Source organism: Rhea pennata, chromosome 28 (assembly GCF_028389875.1).
Source record: "Rhea pennata isolate bPtePen1 chromosome 28, bPtePen1.pri, whole genome shotgun sequence".
Taxonomy (NCBI): Eukaryota; Metazoa; Chordata; class Aves; order Rheiformes; family Rheidae; genus Rhea; species Rhea pennata.
This window is the reverse complement of record NC_084690.1, coordinates 4,943,656-4,964,153: the sequence shown is the minus strand read 5'-3', so window position 1 is coordinate 4,964,153 and position 20,498 is coordinate 4,943,656. Positions and strand designations below refer to the sequence as shown.

Here is a 20,498-nt window from a genome sequence, read left to right as displayed (position 1 = left end):
ACGGTGAGGGGCGCGGGGCCGCCGTGCGCGGCCGGGGCGCGCGGCAGGGGACCCGGTGCGCGGCCCCGGGGCGCAGCAAGGGACCGGGGTTGCCTGGACACGCAGCGAGGGGCCGGGGAGCGCGGCCAGGGCGCGCGGCCAGGGACCCGGGTGTGTGGCAAGGGACTGTGCGCAGCCCCGGTGCGCAGCAAGGGACTGGGACAGACGGCAGGGGACTCGGTGCACGGCCCCGCTGCACAGCACAGGACCGGGGTGCCTGGCCGAGGAGCACGGCGAGGAGCCTGGACACGCAGCGAGGGAGTGGGGAGCGCAGCCGGGGCGCGCGGCCAGGGGCCGGGGCGCAGGGTGGGTGCCACCCCGGCGGAGATGACTCCTCTGCCCTCTGGCAACGCCAGCGCCTGGGGGGCGGCAGCCCTGGGCGCCGGCTCTAACTGCAGCAGGGCCCCCAGCCTGAGCCGGCAGTGGGTGGTGGGGGCCATCCTGAGCCTCACCATGCTGGTGATTGTGGCTGGGAACTTGCTGGTGATCGTGGCCATCACCAAGACGCCGCGGCTGCAGACCATGACCAACGTGTTCATCACCTCGCTGGCCTGCGCTGACCTCATCATGGGCTTGCTGGTGGTGCCTCCGGGGGCCACCATCCTGCTGAGCGGTCACTGGCCCTACGGCACCATGGCGTGTGAGCTGTGGACCTCTCTGGATGTGCTGTGCGTCACAGCCAGCATCGAGACGCTGTGCGCCATCGCTGTGGATCGCTACCTCGCCATCACGTCGCCGCTGCAGTATGAGGCGCTGGTGACCAAGGGCAGAGCGCGGGCGGTGGTGTGCCTGGTGTGGGCCATCTCTGCCTTCATCTCCTTTCTGCCCATCATGAACCACTGGTGGCGGGACGGCACGGACGAGCAGGCGGTGAGCTGCTACAACGACCCGCGCTGCTGCGACTTTGTCACCAACATGACCTATGCCATCATCTCCTCCACCATCTCCTTCTACGTGCCCCTACTCGTCATGATCTTTGTCTACGCCCGCGTCTTCGCTGTGGCCACGCGGCACGTCCAGCGCATTGGCAAGGACAAGGTGAGGTTCCTGCAAGAGCCCCTCAGCCCGGGCTCCAGGGGCATCCGGCGACGGCGGCCGTCCTGTCTGCTGGCCATCAAGGAGCACAAGGCGCTCAAGACCCTGGGCATCATCATGGGCACCTTCACGCTCTGCTGGCTGCCCTTCTTCGTGGCCAACATCATCAAGGTCTTCTGCCGGCCGCTGGTCCCAGATCAGCTCTTTCTCTTCCTCAACTGGCTGGGCTACGTGAACTCAGCCTTCAACCCCATCATCTACTGCCGCAGCCCGGACTTCAGGAACGCCTTCCGCAAGCTGCTGTGCTGCCCCCGCCGCGCCGACCGCCGGCTGCACGCCGTCTCGCAGGACCCACAGCGCTGCCCCCGCGCCTTCACCCCCGGCGGGGGCCCCGTGGAGGACAGCAAGGCGGCGGCGCCCGGGGAGGACGGCGAGGCGCGGGGCAGCGGCAGCCGCGCGGAGGAGACCAGCCTCCGCGGCGGCCACCGGCCGCGGCCCCTGGGCGAGTCCCGGCCGCTGGGCACCCAGAGCACGCTGTGTTCGCAGCTTGACGAGTAGGTACCGGGCTTGGCACGGGCGTGGGGGGGCCTGGAGGGGCCGGCGGCTGGGGATCCCCAGTGATGGTGGGGCGGCGGTCTGGGGGGGCCGATGGGGTCTGTGGTCCCGGCAGGGGCTCCGGGCGCTCCGGGTTTCCTAAAGCGGGGTCCCCCCGCGGGGCTGGAAAGCTGATGTGCTCGGTGCTGCTGCCGCCCCGGGCTGGCCCTGCCTTGCCCCTTACCGGGGACGCCCCCCAACCTGCTCGAGCGAGGTCGGTTATTCTCAAATGAAGAAAACACTAGAGATAAAAGAAAAACAACCAAATGCAAATGCCTCAGACCCTGGGATTTCATTCCCTCTCCTGCCCCCTCCTGCTTTCTGCATTTAAAGCATTTAAACCTGGGGATTGTCTCTGCAGAAGGGGGGGGGGGGTCACTGGCTGCCTCTCGGTACTAAGGAGACCCCTTCAATACCTCTTTGCCAGAGTCTAGGGCTCTGCGTAGCATTTTCCCTCCAACAACCTATGTTTACCGAGCTCATTTGTGTAGTTCCCCCCGACCCTCGCTGTCGGGAGCCCTCTCTGCTGCCCGGGGGGAGGTTTCCTTGCAGCTGGGGCAGGGTCCCCGGGCACCGGGGGGGTTGGTTGGGGGGGGGCGGCGCAAACCCCCAGCTGCTGGGAGCGGGGCAATCTATGCTGCCAGCCTGCACCCTCGCACACTCCACCCCTCGTGCACAGCGCAGGAATTTTTTCCCCAAACTTGTTATCAGCATTACAAAATGGGAAAGTTTTGGTTGCTGTGGGTCTTAACTAGCTTCCCTTGGGCAGAAAGCGCTTCTGCAAGGTGAAGGGTGCAGAGGTAACTGCTGGCACGAGGAGGCACAGGGTCCCTGCCCGCGGAGAGCCGCGGGGACGGTCGCAGAGGGAGCTTCCCGCAGGAGCGGGCTTCACGGACGGGTTGATCTGTCCTACGAAAGCGTGCGAATGAATCAGGGAGATCTGGGCTCTTAGTGCTCTGTCCTCCCCTGCGTAAGGTTCACCAGCGAGGAGACGCCAGCAGGTCCTTCAGCGTGACCGAGAGCCGGAGGGCGAAGGGAAGCAGGTAAGCGCGTTTTCCTCCTCGCCCAGACAGAAGCCGCGGTGCTCTCGGGCGGCCCGAGCAGCGGGACGAGCCCCGTCGGGGTCTGCCCCGGCCCGGCCCTCCCCAGCGGGAGCAGTGCCCTCGCTCCAGCCCGTGCCCAGCTCCGCAGCCCTGCCCGGTTCCCCCCGGGGTCCCCTCTTTGCCCGCTGCCAGCTGCTCCCCGTCTCTTGCAGGGCCGCGGCCGCGCTGGGCTCCTCTCCGCGGTCGGTGGGAGCGCGCGTGGCTCTGGGCGGGAGCCCCAGGGCTCCGCCACCCCATGGGAGCTGGAGCACTGATGCCGATGTGGAAAAGCTGGGAAAACCTCCCGAAGCTCTGCTGCTGGGCTCCGTGCTGCCAGGCTCTCCGCTGGGTCTGGCACGTGCAGCCTCCGGGGCTGCTCCGACGAGGAGAAGCCGCCGTCCCCGACGGGGCGGGCGTGGGTGCACTGGGCGGATACTCTGCTCCCAGGACCTCGACTTTCCAGGCTCCCCGGTGCTCCACAGCCGTTTCCAGCCCCGGGGGAGGATGCCGAGGGCTCCTGGCGCAGAGCTCACGTGGGGCCCGTGGTCCCCACGGGGAGAAGCGTTAACCCTGAGCGGGACGGAGCTGCCAGCAGGGCTTTGGGTAGCCCCACGGTGACGGGACGGAGGGCCTCCTGCCAGCGCGAGACCTTTCCACCATCCTCGCTCCTGGTCCTACCATGGCCACTGCGGGACCCCCGGGCTGGGGGCCGTTGCAGGAGCCTGCGGCGAAGCCTCCGGCAGAGGAAAGCAAAGGAGAAGCGAGCGCGGCGGGGCGCACGGAGCGTCACCTACCAACGGGCACTTTTGCATTTGTGCACAGACCGCGCTGTGAATCTCGGTGATGATTTTTGGTTGTAAACATGCTGTGCTGACTGCAATGGTTTTATTCTGTTTTGTGTTTCCCCCTCCCTGTGTGAAATAAACCTTCAAAACCACTTTGTAATGACTTCGAAAGTGTAAAAAGTGGATGGGAGATCTGCTGCAGTGCCTCTCCACGCTGCACAGACACCCAGGATCTGGGCACCTGCCTCCCGCTGTAATGGCAGAGCTTTTACCAGCGCGGTCGCTGGTGCTCGGGAGCGCGTTAGGAGGAGCGGCACCGAGGCAGCCCCAACCCGAGGGCGGCGAGCGGGCTGGGACGGGCACCGCAGGCGGGCGAACGCCCCCGTTCAGGCGGCACCAGCGCCCTGCGCCGCTCAGCGACCCTCATCCGGCCCCGCGCTGCTCCGAGCATCCTGAGCGCCGGCGGCGGATGAGGCAGCTGCTCCTCTCCGGCCGGTTTCCAGTGCCACCTCCTGGCACCAGCCGCAACTCTCCCGCTCCCGCGCCGAGAGGCGAAGGAGGAACCCGCTGCCGGTCCGCAGAGGGCCATTGCTATAGAGAGGGACTGCTTTCTCCCTCCACATCCTTCCTCGGTGCATTTTGCTTTTAATATTTTTAATATTAAAGCGGGAGGCTGCTAACGAGCAGAGGAGCCAAGCTCTCGGCAGCGGCGGTCAGAGCGTCCGGCACCGCCAGCTCTCGCGGCCCGCCCCGAAGCGCGCGTCCCCCGCACTGACCCCAGCCCGGGGCCAGCTCGTTAGCTGCCACACTAACGAGCCGCTTCCCAAACTCCGGGCAGGGCGAGGGGAGCGTCCCCGGGCGGTGGGACGCTGCACCGCGCTGCTGCCGCCGGGCCCTTGCTCGCGGCACCGGTGTCCTTTCCGATGAAGCCAAAGCGGAGCTGTTTCTGCCTCCAGGCGTAGCTGCTCACCAGTTACAAGCAGCCCCGGGGTGTGTGGGGCCATCAGGAGCTCTGGTGAGTGTATTGGTGCCATCTGTGGGGTGGGAGGGGGTTACTCGGCCCCCCCACCCCGAAGCATCTGTGCCGCATTTCCAAATCGCCCTTCTGGCTGGGGGCTTTTTGCCTTATCTGCCGCAGGTGCCGGGGGTCCTTGCTTGCTCCTCGCTCGCTGTCCCGGTGCTGCTCCCGTGGCCCCAGCAGGCTCCCTGCCCGGCTCGGGCTGCTGATGTAAATGCCAAACGCTTGTTGCTGCTGTGATTTGCAGAGGGCTCCACGTGCTCTCCGAGTGCTTCCCGGGGGCTTCAGCGACCCGCTGCTCCAGTCGGCTGGAATTGCGCCAGGCCAGGAGGGTCAGGCCAGGCCCCCGGCTCTGGCTTATCGAGTGCTGGCGGCTGCCTTGCTGAGGCAGTTCTGGCTCTTGCAGCCTGTTTCGCCTGTGAATTTGGATAGCTGGCTTCCCGCCCCCCCCCCCCCCCCGCCCATGGTGGGATGCACGCGTGGCCGGGTGGGTTTATTCCTCACTTAGCAATGCAATCCTGGCCGAGGAGATACTGCTCCGGCTGGTGCAACCTGTCACAGCAAGCGAGCTGGGGCCGGTGGGAGCTGCCTGCATTTGGGGCCGGAGAGCTCGCGCGCTCGCTCCGGGCACTCCTCAGCCACGGTTCCTCCATCTCCTTCTGCCGCAGCGCAGCCGAGCAGCGCTTTCCCTGGCACGCCCGCAGGAGCCGTCCGTGCCGCCGGCGATGGAGCAGCCGCAGGGCGCGACCGGCTCCTCTCCCCTCTCCTGCGGGATGCTCTCGGAGGAGCGGCCGGTCGCCGTGCCGTGGGGTGAGGCTCGAGGCGCGAGGCCGCTTCGCCCCGGCCCCGCGTGCGCCCCGCCGCGGGCCCTCCCGAGGGCTGGGCGCCGGGGGGAAGCCGTGGGGCGAGCTCGCGCGCGCGTGTGCGCGGACGGGGCTGCGCCGTGTGCCGACGCGGCTGCGTCTCTGCAGGCTGCAAGCTCAGCGCCGGCGCCAGGAGCTGCGTGGTGGAAGAGGACGATGACCTCCTGGAGCACCTGGTCCTGCTGAAAACCGTAAGACACGCGGCTCACTGAAAGCCCCGGGGGCGAGCGGGGCCGGCCCGCGGCCAGGCTCTGCCTGCCAGCGGGCCCCCGTTCGCCCCGCAGATCTGCCTGGGGCCGGACGCCTGGGACGAGCTGCACGTGGTGGCCGTCGATTCAAAAAACACCTATGGGGACCACAAACCGGTGCCGATCGCCGCGCTGCGCCCCTCCGTGCTCCCCATGGTAAGAGCCCCCTCGGCACAGCCGCGTCCCGCGAGCGTCGCCGCGGGCACCGCGGGAGCCGGGCCGCCGCGGGCGTGCGCTGCCCTCCGCCTCCTTGCAGATCAGCCTCAAGGCCCTGGAGCTCGTGCCCCCCGTCACCTTCGTGCTGCAGTGCGGAGCGGGGCCCGTCTACCTCCACGGGCAGCACCTGATCCGTGAGTCCCCGCAGCCGGAGGCGCCGGAGTGCGGCGGGGGGGACGGTGCCGCGGAGCCGGGGTGCCCCGCGCCCGGGCATCGCTCCCGGCGCAGCGGCACCTCTCCTCTTCCCAGTGGAAGACGATGCCAGGTCTGGAGCCGGCGAGGACGTGCTGGCAGAGGAAGACGCGGGCAGCGATGACGCTGGCGCAGCGCAGGATGGAGAGTAGCTGGCGCTGGGGGAAGGCTTCGCGGCGCCCAGGACGGGGGAGCGTCGGGGACGCGGAGCCAGCGCCGCGCGCGTGCCGTGGCGCGTCCGCGCCGGGGCACGAAGCAGCCCGGCCTCGGGCACTGTGCTCCGGCTGCCTTGCCCCCTCCGTTGCCACCGCGCCTCAGAAATGTGCTGTTCCCCCCACCCCGACGCAACAGCAAAGTGCAAATCGGCGGCGCTGCCCCCCGGCGCGTGCTGCTGCGCTCGTGTCGCCCCCGGGCCGTGCCAGCCGCTGGCCCCTCTCCTCGTCCCCCCCGCCGCCGCGGCGCGGGGCGTGCGCTGTGCCCGGTGCCTCCCGCCCGGCAGCCGCCGGAAATCGGGGGGGTGAGGGGGGTCAAACCTGCTCAGTCCTCGGCTGGCGGTCGGTCCTCTCCCCGCTGCCCGGGCCGGGAACGGCGTGGGGCAGGAGGAGGCGAGCTGGGGGGGCGGGATGGGGGCAGCCCCTTCCCCGTGCGCCGGCGCCCGCGGCACCGCATCCCCGCGGGACGGAGGGCGCGTGGGTGCCGGGGCGAGGGGGGGGAGGCCTCGCGGGCGGCTCTGCCCGGCGCCCGTGTACCCCTTCCTGCGGCCTCATCGAGGTGCGGTTGAGCCAGGTCGTGCCCCCCCCCCCCACCCCAAGCCCAGCCCTCGGACCCGTGTTTGTGCCGATGGTTCCCAGGCGAGCGGTTACCTGGCGACCTGCATCCCCGTGCCCCGCGTCCTTCCCCATCCCCACGCCCTCCCCATCTCCCCCGTCCTCCCCGTGTCCTGCATCCCCCGTCCCCATGTCCCCTGTCCCTGCCCTACTGTGTCCCCTCCCTTGCATCCTGCAACCCCCCGTCCTCCCCGTGTCCTGCATCCCCCCATCCCCGTGTCCCCTGTCCCTGCCCTCCCGTGTCCCCTCCCTTGCATCCCGCATCCCCCGTCCTCCCCGTGTCCTGCATCCCCCCATCCCTGTGTCCCCTGTCCCTGCCCTCCCGTGTCCCCTCCCTTGCATCCTGCAACCCCCCGCCCTCCCCGTGTCCTGCATCCCCCCATCCCCGTGTCCCCTGTCCCTGCCCTCCTGTGTCCCCTCCCTTGCATCCTGCAACCCCCCCGTCCTCCCCGTGTCCTGCATCCCCCCATCCCCGTGTCCCCTGTCCCTGCCCTCCTGTGCCCCCTCCCTTGCATCCTGCAACCCCCCGTCCTCCCCGTGTCCTGCATCCCCCCGTCCCCGTGCCTCCTCCGCGTCCCCGGTGGGCTGCGGGCTCCTGCGCCCCGTCTCCGCCGCCCCCTCGGCAGGGCCATGGCCGCGCTCTCGCTCTTCCTCGACGTGCCGCTCGGCAGGGAGGCCCACGAGCTCCGCGACGCCTACTTGGCGGACGAGTGCCCAGACAAAGTGTTCCTGGACGACCAGGGTAGCGCTGCGGGGGCCGCGCAGCCGGCGCGGGGCATCCCCGGGGCGAGGGGAGGGGGCGGCCGGGGATCCCCCGCGGAGCGGAGCAGCCGCGGGCGTCGCGGCCCGGCCGGCCGTGGGGCGGGCGGGGGCGAGGTGCCGGGGGCCGCCCCGCAGCCTGCCTCGCCGAGAGCGGCCGAGCCTGGAGCAGCCCCGCGGTGCTGCGGGCCTTGCGGCAGCTCGCCGGGGACCCGACGCTGGACCACGAGGAGCCGCCGGGCGAAGGGGTGGCCGCCTTCACCGGCGCCGCGGCGGAGCTGGTGCTGGGCCGGCGGAGCGGGGCGCTGCTGCAGAACCGGGTAGGGCCCCGTGCGGCGCCGGGGCTCGCGGGGGGGGCGCGGAGCACCGCGCTCCCGCGGCGAAGGCGTCCGCCCGCTCCGCCGCGCAGGCCGCCGGCGTGCAGACCGTCGGCGGGACGGGCGCGCTCTGGCTGGGAGCGAGGTTCCTCCGGCGCTGGTACCCCGCGGGGCAGCTGGCCCCGGCCCGCGTCTACCTGGCCTGGCCGCGCTGGGGTGAGCGATGGCGCGCCGCGGCCCCGGGGGGGCTGCGGGGACCCCGTGCCGCACCGCACCCCGGCCGCCCTCTCCGCTCCCCCTAGACCACTACCGGCGCGTCTTCGCGGACGCCGGCTTCACGGACCTCCGGCCGTACAGCTGGTGGGACGATGCCGCCCGGGCGGCCTCGCCGCGGGGGCTGCTGCGGCTGCTGCGGGTACGGCGGCGGCGGCCACCGCGCACGGCTCCTGGCAGCCCGCGGCCGCCGCTCAGCCGGGGCCCGCGCACAGGACGCGCCGGAGCGCTGCATCGTCCTCCTGCACGCGCCCGAGGAGAGCGGCCTGGCGCCCGAGCAGTGGGAAGAGGTGGCCGCCGCCATGGAGGTGGGCGGCGGGCGGCGAGCGGGGCGGCGGGCGCCCCCGGCCCCGCGCGCGCCCCCGCAGCGGCTCCCCTCCTGCCCGTCCCCCCCCCCCGCAGAGGAAGCGCGCCTTCCCCTTCTTCGACGTCTCAGCGCAGGGCCTGGCCTCCGGAGACCTGGACCGCGACGCCTGGGCGCTGCGGCTCTTCGTGGCCAGAGGGTTCGAGCTCTTCTGCGCCCAGTCCTTCTCGAAGATCTTCGGCCTGTACGGTGAGCCCCGGCGAGGGGGCACCGGCTGCCTCTCGCTCTGGGCTGCTGGGGGGCGCAGCAAAGGCTGTGGGGCGTGGGAAAGGCCACGGGGCTGGCGGGGGCATGGGAAAAGCTGGTGTGGGGCACGGCGAAGGCTGTGGGGCTGACGAGGTGCGTGGGAAAGGCTGACGGGGGTGTGGGAAAAGCCGTGGGCCACTGTGGGGCACGGGAAGGGTCGTGGGGCCAGCCGGGGGCGCAGGAAGGGCTGTGGGGCCCATGGAGGGTGGAGGAAAGGCTGTGGGGCCAGTGGGGGGCATGGGAAAGGCCGTGGGGCTGATGGGGGCCACGGGAAAGGCTGACACGGGGCGTGGGAAAGGCTGTGGGGCCAGTGGGGGGCAGGAGAAAGGCTGACGGGGGGGTGGGAAGGGCTATGGAGCCCATGGAGGGCGTGGGAAAGGCCAATGGGGGGCGTGGGAAAGGCCGTGGGGCCAACGGAGGGCATGGGAAAGGCTGGTGGGGGGGCGCAGGAAGGGCCGTGGGGCTGACGGGGGTGCAGGAAGGGCTATGGAGCCCGTGGAGGGCGTGGGAAAGGCTGATGGGGGGCATGGGAAAGGCCATGGGGCCAACAGAGGGCATGGGAAAGGCTGGTGGGGGGCATGGGAAAGGCCATGGGGCCAACAGAGGGCATGGGAAAGGCTGGTGGGGGGGCACAGGAAGGGTCGAGGGGCTGACAGGGGTGCAGGAAGGGCTATGGAGCCCATGGAGGGCGTGGGAAAGGCTGATGGGGGGGCGTGGGAAAGGCTGTGGGGCCAACGGAGGGCATGGGAAAGGCTGGTGGGGGGGCACAGGAAGGGCCGTGGGGCTGACGGGGGTGTAGGAAGGGCTATGGAGCCCGTGGAGGGCGTGGGAAAGGCTGATGGGGGGCATGGGAAAGGCCATGGGGCCAACAGAGGGCATGGGAAAGGCTGGTGGGGGGGCACAGGAAGGGCCGTGGGGCTGACGGGGGTGTAGGAAGGGCTATGGAGCCCGTGGAGGGCGTGGGAAAGGCTGATGGGGGGCGTGGGAAAGGCTGTGGGGCCAACGGAGGGCATGGGAAAGGCCGACGGGGGATGTGGGAAAGGCTGTGGGGCTGACGGGGGGCTCAGGAAGGGCTATGGGGCTGATGGGGGTGCAGGAAGGGCTATGGAGCCTGTGGAGGGCGTGGGAAAGGCCGGTGGGGGGGTGTGGGAAAGGCCGTGGGGCCGACGGGGGGCATGGGAAAGGCCGTGGGGCTGGGGGCGCGCGGCGGCCGCCGGGGGGGGGTGGCGTGGGGCCCGGCAGGAGCCGCCTGCCCGCCCACCCGCCCGCCCTGGCAGACCATCGCGTGGGCAACCTCATCGCCGTGACCGCCGACGCCGAGGCGCTGCTCGGCGTCCGCTCCCAGCTGCGGCGGCTGGCGGCCGCGGCGTGGGCCGGCCCGCCCGGGCTCGGCGCCCGCGCCGTCGCCGCCGTGCTCAGCGGCCCGGCCCTGCGGAGCGCCTGGTGAGAGCGGGGGCCGCGGGGGCTGTGCCGTGCCGTGCCGTGCCGTGCCACGCCATACCGCGCCGTGCCTCCGCCTCACCGCCCGCCGCGGCAGGGAGCGGAGCCTGCGGCTGCTGGCGCGGCGCATCGTGCGGGTGCGGCGGGAGCTGAAGCGGTGGCTGCGGGTGCTGGGGACGCCGGGCTCCTGGGAGCACATCACCGCCCAGGCCGGGACGCGCAGCTTCTCCGGGCTGCTCCGTGAGTGCCTCGGCCTGCGGGCGCTTCTCCCGCTCCGCCTCCCGGGCTTTGCAGCCTTGCTTTCCCGGGCAGGGGCGGCGCGGGGGCCTCAGCGCCCCTCGCCCCCGCCAGCCGCCCAGGTGGCCTTCCTGGCCGAGCACGAGCACGTCTACCTGGGCGCCGGCGGCCAGCTCAGCCTCTGCAGCCTCAACGCCCGCAACCTGGAGCGCGTGGCCCGGAGCATCCGGGCGGCCGTGCTGGCGCCGGGGCTGGACGCCCCCGCCGCCGGCCCCCCGGCGCCCCTCCAATAAACGCGTGCGGCCGAGGGCCGGGGCTAGCACAGGGTGCCCGTCTCTGCGCCGGGGCTGCACGGTGCTCGCCGGGGCGCAGCTGCAGGACGAGGCTGCGGCGGGGTGCGACCGCGGCGCTCGCCGCTTCCAGCCGCCTCCGTAGCGGCGACCGTGTTCCGGCAGGGATTGCTCTGGCGTTTGCCTGATGGCATCTGAACAGAACGCGGTTACGCTGCAGCCTCCGTAACAGCACAGGGAAGTGCAGCTAGAGGCTCTTTGGAGCGAGCAGCCACCCAAATAATTTAATGAAACCCCTTAATGGAGAAGAATCGCCCGATGGCGTTAGAGGCACGGTGTTAGCTGGCAGCAGCGCGCTCCTGCCCTAACGCAGCACAAGCCGCTCTGCGGAGGGCGGGAAGGCTGGTGCCGCACGGGGGCTGCCCCAGCCGCTCCGGTAGCATTTGCTGCCGAGAGCCACAAATGTTTTATTTCCCCTTGAAACAGGAGGTTCTCATCTATTTTGCATCTATTTGCTGGGCCGAGACCCCGGGTGCTAGCACTCCCTGCGCTGAGCAGCCGCGAACCGGGGCGGGAGGGTGCAGCGAGGCCGGGCACAGGACTGAGCAGCGCTCCGCCGGGAGCCGGTGTCGGTGTCGGAGGGAGGCGGGTGGTTTTCCCCCAGCAGCCGCCGGCAGGGAGCAATCAGGAGCTCCAGCGCGGTGGTTTCTGCCTCCATTGAGCCAGCTTGGAAACCGCCTCCGTGCCACGGCCGTGCATCCCAGCTCAGTGCCCTGGTGCCTGGGCGCAGCCTTCCCCGCGCCCCGGCCGAGCATCCCAGCCGGGACACCCCGGCACGTGGGCGCAGCCCTTGGAGGAGCGACGCCGCGAGCTCGGCAGCGGGTGGTGCTGGCCACGGCCTCGTGCTCCAGGCTGCCGCTCGCGTGCAGCAGCTCCGCAGCCCCTAGTCTGAGTGACGGAGGTGTCTTGCAGGCTGCGAGCAGAGGTGCCAGCCGGGGAGGAAGAGCAATAAAGGCTGATGAATTCATTTTTCGTAATGCCTCAGAGGGGGATGAAAGGCGCTGTTAATTGGGAAGCTTGCTGAATGCCGTCCGCACGGCTTGATCCAACAACTGTATTAAGGCATCTCGCTGAGCGCGGATTAAGTCATATAAAGAAATCCGGGAAGAAAAGCAACACAAAGCGGATTGAGGTCAGCGCCGGTGCCTCTGCGCGGCGGCCTCGCCAAAGCCCGGTGCACGGCAGGGCAGCGCAACACGTGCAGCCACCGGGAGCTGATCCACGGCACCGGAGCCGGCCCTCTGCGCCGGAGCCTCCTCGGTGCCCTCCCGCGCCGGGGCGCGTTCCCAGCGCGGGGCGAGTTGCGCCCCGGCTTTAGGCTGAGCTCTGCTACGGGAAGCGGGTGCAAGCGCAGCCTTGGCAGCCGGGGCGCTGGGCGCTCGGGGAGCCTCTCCGGAGCATCTCTGCGGAGCATCTCGCCCAGGGCTTTGCTGTAACCATGGCAACCGCGCTGTAATTAACAGAGGATGCTCAATGTCATGGACACAACCGGGAGGCAGCGGGGCCGCAGCGGGCTCGGCCCGCGGCTCCGGGACCCGCGCCTGGCTCGCCCCTCGCGGGGCCTCCCTGCTGGGACAGTGGCACTTGGCAGCCGGCCCGCTGCCGGGCCGGGGGCAAGCAGAGCTGATCTGCATCGTGGCTTGCAGGAAAAGGCAGCTCCAACCTCTTTGTGGCATTAATACACCAGGCTGGAGCCACCGGATGATACAAAAGCAGGTTTTTAAATGCTGAATGATTTAAAGACTTTCTTTGGGGAATGATTTAAAACAGTTTTGGGACAGAACTGGGAAGCAACAATGAAATTTTAATGTATAATAAACTCCACGTGGGATGAAAACTGCCTCAGATGTTTCTTTCTGCATGACTTGGTCCCCGGTGGGCTGGGGGGTTTGCACAGCGCTGAGTGCCGCGTGCTCATCGCACGGAGCTGGCTTCCAGAAGCGCTAGGTACAAAGAGGGGTGACAGGCGGCGAGTCCCGCGGGGGCTCCCTTCCCCACCGCCTTGGGTCTCATCCCCACATGGTTTCACCCTGATAAAGCAGCTCTTTCTGTCCAGGAGCTCCGTGCCTCCAATTCGAGGCATCTGCTGGACCTTGGAGCTGGAGCGGGTCCGTGGTGGGATGGGGTTGGCTGTTGGCCCCCGCTGCGCTCCCCGGATCCGCAGAGCTCGGACAGAGCCGAGGACCTGCCCCTCCCATGCAGCGGTGTTTGTGTCTCCCTCGGCTCAGGGGCTCATTCCCACATCTGCGCAGGGCATAAATTGCAGTGTTTGCTGCACTTGCGTGTGAGCACCCAATTGCTGCAGGAACGCACATTTATTTTATGCGGGAGTGCCCAACTGTTTCATGCATAAGCACCCAACTGATTCACACACAAGAGCCCAGCTGCTGTATGTACAAGCACCCACGTAGCACACACTGGAGCGCCCATGTAGTGCTTGCACGAGCGCCCGTGTGGGGCATGCAGGAGCTCCCATGTAGTGCACACAGGAACACCCATATAGTGCTTGCACGAGCACCCACATAGTGCATGCAGGAGCTCCCATGTAGTGCACGCAGGAGCACCCACGTAGTGCTTGCACGAGTGCCCGTGTGGGGCATGCAGGAGCTCCCATGTAGTGCACACAGGAACACCCATATAGTGCTTGCACGAGCACCCACGTAGTGCATGCAGGAGCTCCCATGTAGTGCACGCAGGAGCACCCACGTAGTGCTTGCACGAGCACCCACGTAGTGCATGCAGGAGCTCCCATGTAGTGCACGCAGGAGCACCCATATAGTGCTTGCATGAGTGCCCGTGTGGGGCATGCAGGAGCACCCATGTAGTGCACACAGGAGCACCCACGTAGTGCTTGCATGAGTGCTCGTGTGGGGCACGCAGGAGCACCCATGTAGTGCACACAGGAACACCCATATAGTGCTTGCACGAGCACCCACATAGTGCATGCAGGAGCACCCATGTAGTGCACGCAGGAGCACCCACGTAGTGCTTGCACGAGCACCCACGTAGTGCATGCAGGAGCTCCCATGTAGTGCACGCAGGAGCACCCATATAGTGCTTGCATGAGTGCCCGTGTGGGGCATGCAGGAGCACCCATGTAGTGCACACAGGAGCACCCACGTAGTGCTTGCATGAGTGCTCGTGTGGGGCACGCAGGAGCACCCATGTAGTGCACACAGGAACACCCATATAGTGCTTGCACGAGCACCCACATAGTGCATGCAGGAGCACCCATGTAGTGCACGCAGGAGCACCCACGTAGTGCTTGCACGAGTTACCGTGTGGGGCATGCAGGAGCTCCCATGTAGTGCACGCAGGAGCACCCATATAGTGCTTGCACGAGCACCCATGTAGTGCATGCAGGAGCACCCATGTAGTGCACACAGGAGCACCCATATAGTGCTTGCACGAGCACCCATGTAGTGCATGCAGGAGCACCCATGTAGTGCACACAGGAGCACCCACATAGTGCACGCAGGAGTGCCCAAACACTTCATGTGTGAGTGCCCAAATACTTCCCACTTGGCGCCCCATTCGCGTGCACGTGGGTGCCTAGCTCAAGCACGAGCGCCCACACGTGCCGCGTGGGGTGTAAGCGGCAGCTCTCGGCAGCCGAATGGCCCGTCGCCCCCCAAAACACCAGCCTGCCACAGGAGCGTGCGGCAGGTTTGAGCAGGAGCATCAGGCGCGGGCGATCAGCGCAGGGCGGCGGAGCGGGGGCGGCCGCAGCCGGCAGAGGGTGTGCGCGATGGAGAGCGCGCGGAGCCGCCGCGGAGCCACCGCGGAGCCGCTGCGGAGCCGCCGCGGAGCCGCCGCGGCCGGCGCCGGGTGAGTGCGGCGGGGGCGGGCTGCAGCCCAGCGCCCGGTGCGCAGCCGGCACTGGCGTGCCCGGACGGCGTGCGCGACTCAACTCTCCGCTACGGGAGGAGTGACCCGAGGGGAGCTGCGAGCTCGCCCACGCGACTGCAGCGGGGCGCGAAGGCTTCTCCCCACGGTTAGCGAGAGGCAGATTTTTTGCAGGTGGAGGGATCGCTTCGTGCACAAAACAAAGAGCTGCGAGGGGCTGGCGGTAACGCGAAGGTGACTGCACGGCTTCGGTTTCAGCAACAAATGTTTGATAAAAGTGACTTTATTCTGGAATGTATCTGCTCTCCCCGAGGACGTCCTTTACGGTGGGGGCCTTGCAAATGCATGGGAGGAGGCAGGCAGGGCTCAGAGAAGTTCACTAAAAACACAGTTAATTTAAATGCAGACTGCCGAGCTTGCCGTGGGTTTTCGGAGACGTATTACCAGACTCCTTAGCAGAGTGCAATTCTCCCTTTGGTCCAACCGGGGACCTCCAAAATCTGCAGTTTGGTCTTATCGAATTAGGTACTTGGGGGCTTAAGGAGCGAAATAACAGCTGATGCAGGGAGAAGGAAAGAGGGTTGCACATCCTGGGCTGTGAAAGGGTGGGAGCTAATACGCAGAAACAGCCTAGGAAATTAAAGTTTGCTTGAGACGTGTCTTGAGATGATTCGGGGGCAGGAGGGGGGGGAGAAGGACGCGATTAAGAGCACAAGGGACGTGGCTGGAGAGTGGCCGGCAGCGGGCAAGGGCTGGGGCAGAGATTTGTTTTCTGGGGCTGATCTAATTTTTGCCCAGGAATTTCCTCCTTGCCCCCTGACCCTTGCATTTCCTTCGCAGCTGACTAAATGCGATTCTGGCATTGCTTTCGGCGGGGCCACGCGGCGCTGCGTGAAAGTGCCTGCGATGAGCCACCCGACTTGCAGCAGCGATGGAATACAGCCTCTCCGCTGCCCGACGCCACGTTTTAAGAGCACCTGATTAATCTTGTTAGAGGGATGGATGAGCAGAGTGCAGGCGCACGACGTTTTGTAAAGTAGCAGAGCATCTTTATTTGTTTATCCACTAATGTCCTTTGTTATTTCCAGAAACATTAGAAACTAATTTCTGGCTTAGCTGCTGCTTCCCTTTTTTCCTCTGCCGGGAGCTGCCCCTTTGCATCAGCCGGAGTCGGGCAGGGGCAGGACTGCTGCGAAATGTTCGCTTCAAAGGGACATGAATGAGCCCGGATTTCGGTGAGTGCTGCCTTCTCTGCTGCTCCCCGGAGCTCCACGGGCAGATTTGCTCCTTTTTCCTTTCTGCTCTTTGCAAATAGCCGTAACAGCTATTTAACTCTGTGCTGCCTGCTGCTGCTGCTGCTCTCGCTGCCCGCGCCGGAGCAGGGCTGGAGACCGGCGTCATCTCTGTGCTGAACCTTATTTTCCCCTTTCCCTGCCAGGAGCCCGCAGCAAAACCCTCCCTCCTGGCACGCCGGAGTCGCCGGCCTCGCGGCGGAGCTGTAGCTGTGCCGTGGAGAGGGACATTCCCGAGGACCCGGCAGCCGGGGATTCGGGGCAGCGAGCCGGGCTGGGAGCTGCCCCGGGCCGGCCCGGCCCCGCAGGGACCCCCGTCCCCAGCTTTCGGCAGAGCGGGGGGTTTCTCGCCTGCCCCGCGGGGCTCGGTCGCGGCCGGGGGCAGCGCTCAGGCTCGGTCCCCCCCTCGCCACCCTCCCGGTGCCTCGCGGCATGGAGCCCGGCGGGGAGCAGGACGGAGCGGCGGCCAACGCCAGCCTCTACGAGCTCGTCCTGCAGGACGGCTCCAACGCCAGCGCGCAGTTCACCGGCGTGCAGCTCGTCCAGTCCTTCAAGCCCCTCATCATCCCCTGCTACGCCCTCGTGGTCCTCGTCGGCGTCTTTGGCAACTACCTGCTCCTCTACGTCATCTGCAAGACCAAGAAGATGCACAACGTCACCAACTTCTTCATCGGGAACCTGGCCTTCTCGGACATGCTGATGTGTGCCACCTGCGTGCCCTTCACCCTGGCCTACGCCTTCAGCCCCCAGGGCTGGATCTTTGGCAAGTTCCTCTGCTACTTCGTGTTCCTGATGCAGCCCATGACCGTCTACGTGTCCGTCTTCACGCTCACCGCCATCGCCGTCGACAGGTGAGGGTCCGCGGGGGTGGCGGGGGCCGCTCAGCCTCGGGATCGAAAAATCCAGGGCGTCTTTGCAGTTCCTCTGCATCCTTTCTTGTAGCACCAGAGTTTTGCTTCTTGCAGAGGAAATACAGGGTGGGGGGTGGAGGGTTGCTTCGTTGTTATTTTGCACTGAAAAGCGATGTTTTGCAGTTTTGCGTTTGCCCGTATGAAGTGATCTCTACCAAAACTGGGCTCAAAGCCCCGCCGGGTTCGCTTTGCCTGCTCACCGCAGGCGCGGGTTTTGCAGAGGGGCTGCTGGCGTTCGCCGTGCTCATCCTCGAGCGACGCCTCCGAGGTCCGCTGCTGACTTGGCGCGGATGCAGCGGGCGAGTTCGGTCGCCCTATTTCCCTGTCCAGCTGAGAGCCAAACTCTCAGACGAGCCCAGGTTTCCGAGAGCCGAGCGCCGCTGGCTCAAGGCAGCCCTGGAAGCACGGAGTTTTCTGTACGCAAAGGGGAGCTTCTCCCGAGAGCTGGTGCCCGGAAGGCTTCGCCTGGATGAGCAGCTCAGCACGGCCACTGCTCCGGCCTCAGGATGGACTTTGCCTTCCCTGGGCAAGTCCGGGGTTTAGGGATGTCCTGCGGGAACGAAGCTGCTCCTCCAGCTTCCCGAACCGCCGCGAGGCGACGCTCCGGCTGCGCCCCTCGCCCTGCAGCCGCAGGAAAACTGCGGCGTTTTCGGCCAGGCTGGTTTGCATTACAGCACGACGCACAATGCAAAACAGAAATAACTCGGAACGAAAAGCTCCCTCCAGCCAGAAACACCCCCCTGCTGGGAATCTGGGCTGCTCTGACAACGTCAGAAGCGTTTTCTCCCCAGTTCAGCATTGCACCGAAGCTGGCGTGCGATCCTGGGGCTCCCAACCTGTGCAAAAGCGTCCGAGGACAAAACAACGTTGCGGAAGCTGCCAGAAACACGCGGCTCCTGCCTCGGGGCAGCCTCGCGCCAGCGCCTCTCGGCTCGGCTGTGCAAACAGGGCCCGCCGTCCCTCCAGCGCGTGCGCGGTTTTCCTCCAGGCCCCCAGTTCTTCGTACTTCGTGACACAAATCCGTGTGAAAATTGCACTGCGCTCTGGCACGCGGCTGAGGAGCACTTGTGCCCTCCCAAACGGACACGGACAGGACCTGCCGGCGGCGAGGGGGGGGGTTATAAAAACTGTGTTTCCATAGATACATCATTTCATAAAAGAAGCTGCAAATCCCTCGGGGAACGGAGACGCGCAGGCAGCCTAACACAGGGATGTAAGGAACGCCGCTCATGTGAATCTGCCTCCAGCTCCGGCAGCAGAGCAGGAAAGAGCCTGCCGCAGCGGAGGCGGCAGAAGGGGGACGGCCGGGGCCGCAGGGCTGGGAGGACGCTCGGAGGCCTGCGCGCGGGGAGCTCCCGCAGCACGGCGCGCCGCTCTCCGGCCAGCGCGGAGCCGCCGGGACCCGCGCGGCGCCGCCGCCGGCTTGGGGAGCGACTGGGGTGTTTTGCTCTTCAGCAAAGATTTTGCGAATAGGGAGATTTTGCTCGAGTTTCTCCCGCTGTCCGGGCAGCCGCTGTCCTCTCCAGGAAAGGGCACGGTGCTTCCTCCGGGTCGGCGGGCCCCGGCCCCGGCGTGGGGCTCCGCGTGGGGCCGTTCTGCCGCCCCGGCGCGCCGGAGGAATGGCGCGGTGCCGCGAGGAGCCGGCGGCGCCGCCGGCGAGCGGTCCGGGGCTCACGGCGCGTCTCTCCCGCAGGTACTACGCCACCGTGCACCCGCTGAGGAAGCGCATCTCGGTCACCAGCTGCGTCTACGTGGTCGGGGGCATCTGGCTGCTCTCCTGCGCGCTGGTGGCGCCGGCCATCGCCCACACCTACCACGTGGAGTTTCGGAGGGAAGGCTTCGCCATCTGCGAGGAGTTCTGGATGGGGAAGGAGCAGCAGCGCCTGGCCTACGCCTACGGCACCCTCATCATCACCTACATCCTGCCCCTCTCGGCCGTCTCCCTCTCCTACATCTGCATCACGGTGAAGCTGAAGAACCGCGTGGTGCCCGGGCACCCGACGCAGAGCCAGGCCGAGTTCGACCGGCTGAGGAAGAGGAAGACCTTCCGCCTCATCGTGCTGGTGGTGGCGGCCTTCGGGGTCTGCTGGCTCCCCATCCACGTCTTCAACATCATCCGGGACGTAGACATCAACCTCATCAGCAAGCACTACTTCCTGCTCATCCAGCTGCTGTGCCACTGGTTCGCCATGAGCTCGTCCTGCTGCAACCCCTTCCTCTACGCCTGGCTGCACGACCGCTTCCGCTGCGAGCTGCGCAAGATGTTCACCTTCAAGCAGAAGATCATCCCCACCACCAACTGCGTCGCCCTGAGCGTCGTGCTCTGAGGCTGGGCGCAGGGTCCCGGCTCCCCGCAGCCCCCGCGCTCGCGCCGGCTGCCTGCGGCCCGCCCCGTCCGCCCCCCCCAGACCTCCCCTGCCGGGGGGTGCCCTGCAGCGGCAGGAAACCCTTCGCTTTGCCAAAGTCCCGCCTGGGGAACCAGGGCCGCGTTTCACAGCGCGCAGCGCCGCGCGGCCGGAGGCCGGGCGCGTTTCCCGCGGCCGGCGCCTCGCGGAGGCTCGCGCGCCCGGCGGGACCGGCCGGGGGACCGGAGGGAGCCGGGGCCGGGCAGGCAGCGGAGCAGCGGGTTCGGAGCGGGGTCGGAGAACGCGAGGATTTTCCGCTGACGGGGCCCCGCCGAGGCCCCCGCGGCCCGGGAGCGCCGGGCACGGCGCGGGCACGGCTCCCGGGGCTCGCAGGGGCCAGGGTGCAGCTGCACGCTTTGCTTTGTGCCTTCAGACACGTCGTTATTCTGAATTAAGCAAGGAAATAGGCCGGCAGGAGGGCCGCGGAGGGGTGAAAAGCGCCTAGCCGCTGCGACGGCCTTGGGGGCTGCTGTTTCATTAAACGAATCGTTTGGCTTTCCTTAAATGGGTGTAAAACCTCCAGAAACAGCGAAGACTTGTCCTGCCGCAGGCTGGCTCCCGCGGCCCGACGCGTCCCACACCTGCACACCCTGCACAGCTGTACATGCACCTGTGCACAGCTGTGCATCCACACCTGTGCACCCTGCACAGCCGCACACACCCCTGCACACCTGAACACCCTGCACAGCTGTACACCCCTGCACACCTGTACACCCTGCACAGCCGCACACACCCCTGCACACCTGAACACCCTGCACAGCTGTACAGGCACCTGTGCACAGCTGTGCATCCACACCTGTGCACCCTGCACAGCCGCACACACCCCTGCACACCTGAACACCCTGCACAGCTGTACATGCACCTGTGCACAGCTGTGCATCCACACCTGTGCACCCTGCACAGCCGCACACACCCCTGCACACCTGAACACCCTGCACAGCTGTACACCCCTGCACACCCGTACACCCTGCACAGCCGCACACACCCCTGCACACCTGAACACCCTGCACAGCTGTACAGGCACCTGTGCACAGCTGTGCATCCACACCTGTACAGCTGTACACACCCCTGCACACCTGAACACCCTGCACAGCTGTACATGGACCTGTGCACAGCTGTGCATCCACACCTGTACACCTGTACAGCTGTACACACCCCT

At 67.4% G+C, this 20,498-nt stretch overlaps 4 protein-coding genes across 4 annotated transcripts; all 4 read left to right on the top strand.

Moving 5' to 3' along the window:
* Positions 1–366: 366 nt before the first annotated feature.
* On the top strand, positions 367–1,632 carry ADRB3 (adrenoceptor beta 3). Its single transcript, XM_062596943.1, has one exon. The coding sequence runs from the start codon at positions 367–369 to the stop codon at positions 1,630–1,632; it is 1,266 nt and encodes a 421-aa protein (XP_062452927.1).
* A 3,646-nt stretch (positions 1,633–5,278) lies between these two features.
* On the top strand, positions 5,279–6,224 carry LOC134151829 (nucleoplasmin-like). Its single transcript, XM_062596673.1, has 5 exons — positions 5,279–5,363; positions 5,525–5,607; positions 5,701–5,820; positions 5,921–6,014; positions 6,130–6,224. Exons 1-5 carry the CDS (start codon positions 5,279–5,281, stop codon positions 6,222–6,224), a joined length of 477 nt encoding a protein of 158 aa, XP_062452657.1.
* Positions 6,225–7,529: 1,305 nt separating this feature from the next.
* GOT1L1 (glutamic-oxaloacetic transaminase 1 like 1) lies at positions 7,530–10,828 on the top strand. Its single transcript, XM_062596672.1, has 9 exons — positions 7,530–7,641; positions 7,797–7,978; positions 8,068–8,191; positions 8,278–8,390; positions 8,464–8,556; positions 8,651–8,801; positions 10,136–10,301; positions 10,396–10,538; positions 10,650–10,828. The coding sequence occupies exons 1-9, from the start codon at positions 7,530–7,532 to the stop codon at positions 10,826–10,828; spliced, it is 1,263 nt and encodes a 420-aa protein (XP_062452656.1).
* A 5,627-nt stretch (positions 10,829–16,455) lies between these two features.
* Positions 16,456–19,261, top strand: LOC134151997 (prolactin-releasing peptide receptor-like). The gene is made up of 2 exons (XM_062596997.1): positions 16,456–16,874; positions 18,628–19,261. Exons 1-2 carry the CDS (start codon positions 16,456–16,458, stop codon positions 19,259–19,261), a joined length of 1,053 nt encoding a protein of 350 aa, XP_062452981.1.
* The last annotated feature ends 1,237 nt before the right edge of the window (positions 19,262–20,498 follow it).

Excerpts from the sequence above, each read along its gene's own strand:
- ADRB3 (XM_062596943.1), top strand. The coding sequence starts at position 367 with ATGACTCCTCTGCCCTCTGGCAACGCCAGCGCCTGGGGGGCGGCAGCC.
- LOC134151829 (XM_062596673.1), top strand. The coding sequence starts at position 5,279 with ATGGAGCAGCCGCAGGGCGCGACCGGCTCCTCTCCCCTCTCCTGCGGG. Across the intron at positions 5,608-5,700 it reads ACCTGGTCCTGCTGAAAACC|ATCTGCCTGGGGCCGGACGC; the intron begins GTAAGACACGCG and ends TTCGCCCCGCAG. Across the intron at positions 6,015-6,129 it reads CCACGGGCAGCACCTGATCC|TGGAAGACGATGCCAGGTCT; the intron begins GTGAGTCCCCGC and ends TCCTCTTCCCAG.
- GOT1L1 (XM_062596672.1), top strand. The coding sequence starts at position 7,530 with ATGGCCGCGCTCTCGCTCTTCCTCGACGTGCCGCTCGGCAGGGAGGCC. Across the intron at positions 7,642-7,796 it reads AGTGTTCCTGGACGACCAGG|CCTGCCTCGCCGAGAGCGGC; the intron begins GTAGCGCTGCGG and ends GCCGCCCCGCAG. Across the intron at positions 10,302-10,395 it reads CCGGCCCTGCGGAGCGCCTG|GGAGCGGAGCCTGCGGCTGC; the intron begins GTGAGAGCGGGG and ends CCGCCGCGGCAG.
- LOC134151997 (XM_062596997.1), top strand. The coding sequence starts at position 16,456 with ATGGAGCCCGGCGGGGAGCAGGACGGAGCGGCGGCCAACGCCAGCCTC. Across the intron at positions 16,875-18,627 it reads ACCGCCATCGCCGTCGACAG|GTACTACGCCACCGTGCACC; the intron begins GTGAGGGTCCGC and ends TCTCTCCCGCAG.